Raw genomic sequence first — 9987 nt, 5'->3', positions numbered from 1 at the left:
CTCTGAAATATTACTCCTAGGGGACAAGAAACGCCCCACAAAAAGCAGGAGTGTCAGAGATACGCAGTACAGGGAGGAGAGAATTGGCAATCCCCACCCCCCAGCTAGGCCCAAGCCTCTATTTACAGCATAAAGGAGTGGGAACTGGAATTCTTTAAAAAGTAAATTGTTCCCAAAACTGCCTTCCAATCTTGTGACGCTTAACCAAAAGAGCCCTGCTTGTGGGTGCTATGAATAGTGCTATTTGTGAATACCACCAACACTGAAGACTTTGTTACTGGCAAATATTCATCACTGAAAGAACAGCTGGACATTCTCAACAATGGCTCCTTACCCGATTTCTAAAATATATTTGAAAAGCAGCAAAGAAACAGTTATGAGAAAAGCTAGTAGCCTTGGCAGGGGATATCCTGTTGCTCATTTTGTGCCTTTAAAAAAATTAAATCTGAGCTCTGCTGGTGCTTGTGAGGTATCAACAACCTAGACTGTTCATGTCATAAGAGAAATAGGTGCTTTGTTTTCCAGCCCTCATGGTCACCACAAAAAGATGCTCACTTGAACTCTGTGTTATTTAGCCTTGTTCATATGGTTAAGATAAGTTCCTAACAACCCATGCCACAAAAAAGCCCACATGAGCACCACCTGTGATATTTGCCAAGTCTTGAGTGTTCAGGCCCTTCATAAAAGCAAAGAAAACAATAAAATGGCAAGCTTCTGGCTAATTCCACATTTAAGTAGCTTACACAGACTTACTGCATAGCCCTGAGTGGCTGTCACCTCAAAACCACTTTTTAAATTCTGCACAGCTATTTCAATACTCTCAAACGGAGTTGTATTATTTCAACCAAGCGTATTGTTCAGCTGTTGGAAATCAACCTGATGGCCAATGGGTATGCAGCAAAACAGGTTCCAGTTCTTTACCATTCCATAATCATCTTAAGTAACTCATTGTCACAAGATGCATGGATGGCTACTGGTTGAGATGACTCCTACTGACAGAAATAGGCCTGGTTACGGCTAATGGACAGAACAGCTAAGCACGGACACTTCATTTTCAGACATGGTGTTCTGCTGACTACCAGGTACAGTTTTGAAGAGTGCAAAAAGTGTTTAATGCTTGAATGTGCAAGTAACCAGGAAAAGTTGGCAACTGAAATGAAAGCCCACCTGTTCCCACCTCCCCTTATTAAGCAACAGGTATTGTCCTCCCTAGTTCCCACTCTTGTTCTGTCTGCAATAAGGATACTTAAAATGGCTGATTTGGTTTGCAGGGTGGTTTTTCTCCCTGGTTTCTCACCCCAATTGGTCAGTATTTAAAAAGGACAGCTCTCTCACTACACCCTCCTGGAGGGTAACAGCTGACCAATCCTGTAGATAACTAATAGTGGCTTATGCTGAAGACGGCTGTGGCACGTTTGGATAGCAGCAGGTGGACCTTTGGGCCTAGCTCTGGTGCCACCAAGTGAGGCCCACATCCCTGCCTCGTGAAACTGCCTGCTTTGTGGTTTAGTAGACTAGAAAGAAAACCAACCCAAGCCACAGGGTCTATGTGTGCTGCACATTAGAGAGGTACTACCCTATACTGTGATCTTGTGTGGCACACTTGCCAAGGAAATCAGCCTTTTCTTCCTCATGGTTCCCCTCCAGCTATGTGCTTGTAGTTTGGCTTGTAGTTCAAGCTTCCTCCCCATTCCAAGCCTCAATATGATTTCTGTCCTTTGTGGGTTTTCTCATGACTAACAAGCTGAGAGCGCTGACTGAACCGTCTCTCACAGTTTGAGCATTCATACGGTTTTTCTCCTGTGTGGGTCCTCCTGTGCTTAATGAGGAGGGAGCTGCGAGTAAAGCTCTTCCCACAGTCCAAGCACACATATGGTCTTTCCCCCGTGTGGCTTCGGACATGCGCAGTGAGAGCCGAGAGCTGTTTGAAGCTCTTCCCGCAGTCTGAGCATTTAAACGGCCTTTCTCCTGTGTGGGTTCTTTCATGCGCAATAAGAATTGACCTCTGGTTAAAGCTTTTCCCACAGTCGGAGCATATATATGGCTTCTCTCCTGTGTGGGTGCGCTCATGTACGGTGAGGGCCGATCTCTGGTTGAAGCTTTTCCCACAGTCTGAGCACTTGTGTGGCCTTTCACCTGTGTGAATCCTCTTATGAGCGATGAGGTGGGACCGGTGCCTAAAACTGTCCCCACAGTCAGAGCACTTATATGGTCTCCCTCCTGTGTGGACTGTTTTGTGAGCAAAAAGGTTTGAGCGATGGCTAAACCGCCTCTCACAGTCTGGACATTCATATGGTCTCTCTCCTGTGTGCGTCCTTTCGTGCACAGTAAGAGTTGATCGCTGGTTAAAGCTTTTTCCACAGAAAGAACACGTATGTTGTTTCCCTCCTGGTGAGATTCTTTCACACGCTTGAAAGTCACACTGAAAGATTTTGTCTCCTGCCTCCCCTGGGCAGCTTTCCTGCTGGTATTCAGAGGCTTCTTCCTGATCAGCACGGTGGGAGAGATCTTGCTGACCGCTTCCTCGCAGCGTCCAACGCAATTCCAATTCCTTGGAATGTTCAACTTTGTTTTGATTCTGATCTCTGGGCCTTGTATCATCTCCTACAACAGGAACAGATAATATGGAAGGCTTTTTCTCCACAGCATAACAATGAAAACTAACAACAACCTGATTTCCCTAAAGAATACTATTTCCACAAAGATGTTCTGTTTAACTTGAATAATCTCATCTTCCCGCCTTTTTTCCTCTGTATGTCAGTGGCTGCAGAGCCATTTTGGGAGGTCGGCTGTTCTCTTACTTAACTGCCTTTTGTGGCTCTCAGCAGTCTCTGTAATTTTTATTTATCTGGCCCTGCCCACAAGTTACAGCCAGCTTAGTGTAGTGGTTGGAATATTGATCTGGAAGACCCAGGTTCAGTTCCCCACTCTGTCATGGAAACTCGCTGTGTGACCTCACATGGTCACTCTCAGACCACCCCACCCCACTGCTGCGAGGTAAAAACGGAGGGAGGGAGACTGACGTATGCCACCTAGAGTTCCTTAGACAAAGGGCAGGACAAAAATGCAACAAAAATTAATTAAATGAAACACAGGCGAGCCCTGTGTTTTTAAAAGGTTGTTTCAGATGTATTATTCTGTAATCTATGAATAAAAAATTGAAAAGGCGATTGAGAAAAATGGTAATATAATAAGGATTTTGTTGAAATCCAGTAATGTCACAGTTCTCCTGAAAGCAGATTAAAACGTTTGGGATTTTTTTTAAAAAAAAAAGGGGGGGAGAAAAGAAAACATCAAGTGTCTATAAACTGTTCAGTGGGGTTTTTTTTTTGGTATTTTTCATATGTGCGTGTGTGTGCACCTGGAAGTCATGGCAACCTCTGGTGACTGACTCCTACTGGGGGCCTGAATAAAGCCTGCTCCCACCTCCTGACTGCTGGTTTCCAAGGAGGTCTCCCATCCAAGTACTTGCCAGAGTCGATCCTGCTTAGCTTCCAAGATCAGACGAGATCGGGCTTGCCTGGGATATCCAGGTCAGGACAAATGTTCAGTGTTTTTCAAAAAACACCACCACCGCCACCACTTTGGACTTCCCTGCAGCCATGTATATATGCATTTTACCCTCAGGAAGAACCTTTCCATCTCGGTAGTTGTAAGTACCTTCAATGCAATTAGGGGCCGTGGCTCACTGGTAGAGCATCTGTTTGGTATGCGGAAGGTCCCGGTGCAATCCCTGGCTTCGCCAGTTAAAGGGATCAAGTGGCAGGTGATGTGAAGGACCTCTGCCTGAGACACTGGAGAGCTGCCGCCGGTTCGACTAGACAATATTGACCTTGATGGACCAAAAGGCCTGATTCAGTAGAGGGCAGCTTCATGTGTTCATTGCACGCAGAGCTAAAATCAGTGGGCTTCGAGTGGCATAACCAGCACAGGATTGCACTGATGGCTCCTCACTTCTGTGTACAGCAGCCTAAGTCCTCTCTTTACTTTCATCCTCCTTTTTCCACACACTATATGGCAACATGCTGTCTCATAGTTCACCAGTCTCTCTCCTGTTGATCTGCTCACCATCGGGAGCTGCATTAGTAAATGTATTAGGCAACTACTTTCTTTTGCTATTAGGGCTCTTTTTGTAGCAGGAACTCCTTTGCATATTAGGCAACATACCCCTAATGTAGCCAATCCTCCAAGAGCTTACAGTAGCCCCTGTAAGAAGAGCTCTGCAAGCTCTTGGAGGATTGGCTACATTAGGGGTGTGTCACCTAATATGCAAAGGAGTTCCTGCTACAAAAAGAGCCCTGCAGGGTGTGGAGGAGACACCAGAGATCAGACACGCACCAGAGATCAGAGGAACAGCCCCTATACTTGGGGCGTCAGCAACTGTAGGACCCTGAAGTCAAAGCTGACCCTCGGAATTCAAGAACACGCCATCATCAAGGCACAAAGAGTCCTCCTTACCCAGACAGCTGGCATCAGAGCTGCTGCTGTGTTGAGTCTCGGTGTCGCTCTCCTGTTTGAGGTCCTTGAAGAGGGGCGTCTGCTTGGCCTCCAGTGGGGCAACTTCTGCCTCTGGGCCACGTACCTGAAACAACAGCAAGGATCCTGTTCAGAGCACCAGAGACAGGACCAGAAGTGGGAACAAACACTATAAGGCCTAGAGTCTGCCTCTCGCCCCCACCTTTCATCCCATTCAAGGCGATAAACCAGATGGGCCTGGAAATGACCCAGTTGTAAAATTCAGCAAAAGAATATCCTGATTTGGGAAAGCCAGCATGGTGTAGGCAGTTGGGGAGGCAGACTGGGAACCCAGGTTCAAACCTCCCACTCTGCCAAGGCAACTTGCCGGGTGACCTTGGGCCAGTCACTATTTCTCAGCCTAACCTACCTCGCAGGGTTGTTGTCAGGGCAAAATGGAGGAGAGGAGAATGATATAAGCCATTCTGAGCTCCTTGGAGGGAGTGAAAATCCCTTGGTTAAAAATAAATAAATAAATAGGCTGGAAACTCACTGTACTGTAGATCTTAAAACACTAGTTTACAGAATGCAAAATGCTTTTACGTACATTGGCCCCATAATCTTTACATCAACCCTGTAAGGTAGCCCAACGTTATTTTAACATGGGTGACCAATGCCAATCACAATGAGGCTGCCCGGAGGAAATACAGGGGTTTCTAAATACTTGACGATATGCAGGGAAAAAAATAAGTGTAAATTTCCTAAAAGAAAAAGCCTCCCCCACAAAAAAAAACAACACAACACACCATGGAGGACTGAGCATGCTTCAGGAGGCACGGACTGCGGACAGCAGATGACAGTGAATAAGGAAGAAAGTAGGGGCAGGGAAATTAACACTGCTTAAGCCCGTGAATGCTTATGGAATCCTAGATGGGGAGAATTTAAGCCTAGAGGCTTCCACATTCCCCAGCCCCTTGCCTGCTGCGTTTCCTTGAGAGGGCCTGCCTACCCCGCATATTACAGATGGCACCTGGGGGCTGGTTGAAGCTCCATGGCTGCCCAATGAATCCACAGAGAGGCTGTGATTTCAGTTTGAGAACTTCCTGGCTCACAGCTCATGCTCATAACTATGATGGTACTCCATGGATGGCCATGCATCTGACAGATACCGTGCCTTGGCTACTGGGCAAGGTTTCCTTTAGTCTCTACAATTCTCTCCTTATTTCCTCACTGACTGGATGCACTACAAGGATTTTGAGGGTCATCTCAGACATAATCCTTTCCAATGAAAGTCGTTCACACATTCTGCTGAGCAGTGAATAACTTCAAGCGATGAGATGTGCAAAAGAGGAACAAACGCTGGCCCTTGGAACAACCACAACCAAACTCCCTCACCTGAACTTCACGTTGCTTCTGTAGGAAACCCTGTGCCAGGGCCACGGCCTGGGCACAGGTCTGTGGTCTCCCTTCCCTGACCCACTCCTGGAGTTCTTGAGGCAGGATGATCAGGAACTGCTCCAGAACCACCAGTTCCAGGATCTGCTCCTTGGTGTGCCTTTCCGGCTTCAGCCATCGAAGGCAGAGCTGCCGCAGCTGCTGGCAAATCCCCTGAGGCCCCTCAGCGTCCTGGTAGCGGAAGTGCCGGAAGTCCTGCCGCTCGGCATCCAAGATGGCGGTCTCATTATCCGGCTCCTCCTCTTTCACTCCTCTGCCGTTTGCCTCAATGTCATCTGACAGTTGAAGTTGACTGTTGGTTTCTTGGGCTTCTCTGCTGAGGCCTGGCAGGATTGGAGACAACCCCTCAGGGCTGAGGTTGGCTGCCCCTCTGAAGCGTTTCCACACCACCTGGGAGGACTCCACTCTCTTCAGGAACTCCTCCAGCTGAGCTTCCCAGCACTGTTGCAACCACTTCTGAGGTTCCTGTTTAATATCTTCCGATATGGTTCTTCCCCAAAGATCTCCTTTGCTGTCCCCTGGGATAGTACAATCATTGTTTTCTGCTCCCTTCCTTGGCTCAGAGCTAGTGGGTTCCAGCTCTTCTATTTTCAACCTCTTCTTTAGCATCACTTGGACCAGGTGAGGCAGGCTGCTGGACACGTCCCCTTCACCTGCAGCCATTTTGCTGTCTCAGAGAAAAAGCGAAGTGGGGCTGAAGGACAGCTTTGCATGAACTGCAGATACAAGGAGATGTGTGTGAATTTCACAGGCGTAATGGGATATTCCTGGTGGTGGTGGGGTTCTTCCTGAAAAAAAGACCATTGCCAAATTAGCTATAATGGAGGCTTAAGAACTGCATTGAAGCCACAAGACACAGCTTTGGTTTTCACTCCTTCACCAAAACCTCCCAGTGCCCCGTTCCAAAAACAGCACCTACCATGACTGTCCCCTGACTTGTGATTTGAATTTTCACCACCACCACCCAATCCCATCCTCTCTGAAGCCTTTTGCTTTCTCAAGAAGAGCCCTGCTGGACCAAACCTGTAGTCCATCTTGTCCAGCATCCTGTTTCATACAATGGCCAACCCGCTGCTCCTGGAGGGCCAACCAACAGGGCAGGAAACAGGCAAACGAGCACCAGGCAACCCACCTGCAAGCACCGTTGTGCCCATGGTTGACTTCAAAGTAGCTGTTTTATTACAAAGGAACTTCAGGAACAGAATGGAAAGGGAAACTGCTGAATTACAAAGTTATTACAACACTTGGAACAAAAACCTCCCCTGGACTCAACAGGGATATAGGATTTTTATCGCATTACATATGCCAGGGTTGGCCAAACTGTGGCTCGGGAGCCACATGCGTCTCTTTCACACATATTGTGCGGCTCCCGGCAGGGCGGCTGGGGAAGCTAAATATCATTAGCAAACAAATATCAATGGACAAATAAATACCATTATCAATATCTGGTTTTACCGGTTTTGTTATTATTTTTGGCAGTCTAATTCAATGTTAATAAAAAGCAAATTAGCATATTTCCCAGTAAAAATGTGTAATATTTGTGCATGTTTTGCGGCTCTCAAACATCTGACATTTATTCTATGTGGCTCTTACGTTAAGCAAGTTTGGCCACCCCAGACATATGCTAACTCATTCAGTCCTCCTCACATATGTATTCTCAGCAAAAAGGACTATAAATTATCTGTATTTTAGTGTATTTCTTGTGCAGAATAGTATATTATAACACTGAATGTAATGCAAGGGATATTGGGTTGTTTGAAGGGGATGTAGGGTCAAGTGCCCACTGCGCCTGAGAGGAGAAAAATGAAGATTCCCAGTCACTTCCCACAATTAGAAAAGGCACCTTTAGACATTCATCTGCTCGTTTGACTTATTTATTGCTTTACAACTGTTGACCTTATAACCTTAACTTGTTATTTAGTGTCACTTTGCATATCTTGAACATCAGAATGTTACATGTTGATTTGCTGTTCATTCTCTGGCTATAAAATGGTTGAAGAAGTTTTGTTTCGCTGTATCTGAAGAAGCGTGCATGCACAGGAAAGCTCATACCTTGAATAAAGCTTTGTTGGTCTTAAAGGTGCCACTCGGACCCTACATTTGTTCTACTGCTTCAGACCAACACGGCTGACCATCTGGACCCTGCTTGTGTGTGTGTGTGAAGTGTTAGTATCCTTTCTGTAAAATTTGGCAAGTTCTGAAAGATGATGTAGCAGTGATGGTAATCAGAAGCAAAGGGAAAGAATAGGACCAGAGGCACAGAAGAACACAGTTTCTGTAAGGGCAATTCTGCATCTAGCATTCACTCTGCATTTTCTCAACCGGGAGGAAAAACTGCAGCTCAAAACCACATTCAGATACCTCGGGGCCACATCGTACTGACTGCAAAGTCACCCCTGAATGGCCATAAAACGGCCATAAATCTATGCAGAAGGTACCATAAAAATCCAATGATCAAAGAAATCGAAAGCAGCATGGAGTGTAGGTAAAGCCAGTCGAATCCGACTCTAAGGTTGCGGTGCTCATCTCCGTTTCAAAGCCGAAGAACCAGCGCTGTCCGAAGACGCTTCCGTGGTCATGTGGCCGGCATGACTAAACACCAAGGCGCACGGAACGCTGTTACCTTCCCACCGAAGTGGTACCTATATCTACTTGCAATTTCTTGCTTTCGAACTGCTAGGTTGGCAGGAGCTGGAACTAGAGACGGGAGCTCACTCCGTCATGCGGCACACTCGGGTCTCGAACTGCTGAACTACCGACCTTCCACAGCCTGCAGTTCAGCGTCTTAACCACTTGAGCCACCGCAGCCCCATGGAGTGTAGAGGCTGCCATAAAATCCGATGACCAAAGGAAGTGACAGCCGCATGCAATGCAGAGGGGAATTTCTGTTCCAGTGTGGGTTCCGCAAAACAACAGAGGGAAAAGCCAATGTAGAATCAACCTAAGAGTTATACGGGAGGACTAGGGCAGTGCAGTTGCGCAACGTTAAGGTGTGCTTTATCATCCAAAGCCCCGCATTTAAGAGCGGCAGATGCCCTGCGCCATCCTCTGCAACTTGGCTTTCCCGATCCCCTTCCTGCTGATTTCTGGGTCTCCTGCCATCCCTGCTCCGTGATCTATTCCCCATCTGCCTCGATGCCTTTCCCTGCCCTGTCTACTCACCAGAATCCCTCCCTCACACTGCGAAGGTCTTCCACCCAGCGTTTCGGAAATGCAAACACTGTGGCCTGGCTGGAGCGGCAATAGAGAGAATACAAAGTGGGTACAAGGAGAGAGAACACACGTTGCTCAGTTGGGCAGGGATCCGCTCCACTTTCTTCGCTCCCGTTGAGGAGGAGCAAGACATCTGACGTGCAAGGAGTCCTTGCCATCGCTAGGGGGCACTCGTCATCCCCTCTTCGTAAGCCTCTTTTTCTGGCCACCGCCACTTCTCCAATCAGTTTTTCCTGCGCGCTCTATAATAGCCTAAGAACGCTATGTCCATAGATCGAAAAAATGCTAGAGTGACAGGCAAGCGCCTCTATCGGCACTTCCGGTCCAAACTCGAACTCGTTCCCCACCGTAGCCGCAAAGTGCCAAGGGTAGCTCGACCAAAGAGATGTTCAAGTGATAGAGCGGCCGTAGCGAGGACAGGCCAATGCCGCAGAAGAAAGTCTAGGAGGCCTGTCGCTCTACTTTCCTTCTGCCTCTATGAATGGGTGAGGTCCCACCGCAGTCAGTTCAGGGTTGGCATAGGGATTGCCTTTCTAAAAATGTCCTATTACTTTATCATACTACAAAGAGATTATAAGATAGTCACCAAATACATTTCCCCCTTTTATATTTGGGGGTGAATCCTTAAAAAAAACAGGTTTCTTACTCCGCAATTTCCCCGCAATTAAATGTCTTGTCACAGACGAGACTATTTCCCCCCTAAAAGCTATCTCTTTTTTAGCAACACACTTTTTTTTGAAGATGTGCAATATAGGATGTAGCGATGGCCACTAACTTATCTTTTAAGAAGAATTAGATATATACATTGACAGAGAGTGTGGTCTAGAGATAGAAATAAAGCTTGGTACTCGATCACCTTTTATC

The 9987-nt window shown here is 46.9% G+C and overlaps 1 protein-coding gene across 1 annotated transcript; it reads right to left on the bottom strand.

The window, feature by feature from the left end:
• Nucleotides 1-1259: 1259 nt before the first annotated feature.
• Nucleotides 1260-6185, bottom strand: LOC107108241 (zinc finger protein OZF-like). Its single transcript, XM_015408652.1, has 4 exons — nt 6168-6185; nt 5851-6081; nt 4459-4582; nt 1260-2604 (listed from the first exon to the last, which is right to left on the bottom strand). The coding sequence occupies exons 1-4, from the start codon at nt 6183-6185 to the stop codon at nt 1700-1702; spliced, it is 1278 nt and encodes a 425-aa protein (XP_015264138.1). The 3' UTR covers nt 1260-1699.
• Nucleotides 6186-9987: the final 3802 nt, after the last annotated feature.

Source organism: Gekko japonicus, unplaced genomic scaffold (genome assembly GCF_001447785.1).
Source record: "Gekko japonicus isolate JY-2015 unplaced genomic scaffold, Gekko_japonicus_V1.1 scaffold1973, whole genome shotgun sequence".
NCBI lineage: Eukaryota > Metazoa > Chordata > Lepidosauria > Squamata > Gekkonidae > Gekko > Gekko japonicus.
The sequence above is the reverse complement of the archived record's forward strand: the minus strand, read 5'-3'. Positions and strand labels throughout refer to the sequence as shown.

Coding starts and splice junctions, on each gene's coding strand:
- LOC107108241 (XM_015408652.1), bottom strand. Junction 4,583..5,850: donor AGAAGCAACGTGAAGTTCAG/GTGAGGGAGTTT, acceptor CTGTTGTTTCAG/GTACGTGGCCCAGAGGCAGA. Junction 2,605..4,458: donor CTCTGATGCCAGCTGTCTGG/GTAAGGAGGACT, acceptor TTCCTGTTGTAG/GAGATGATACAAGGCCCAGA.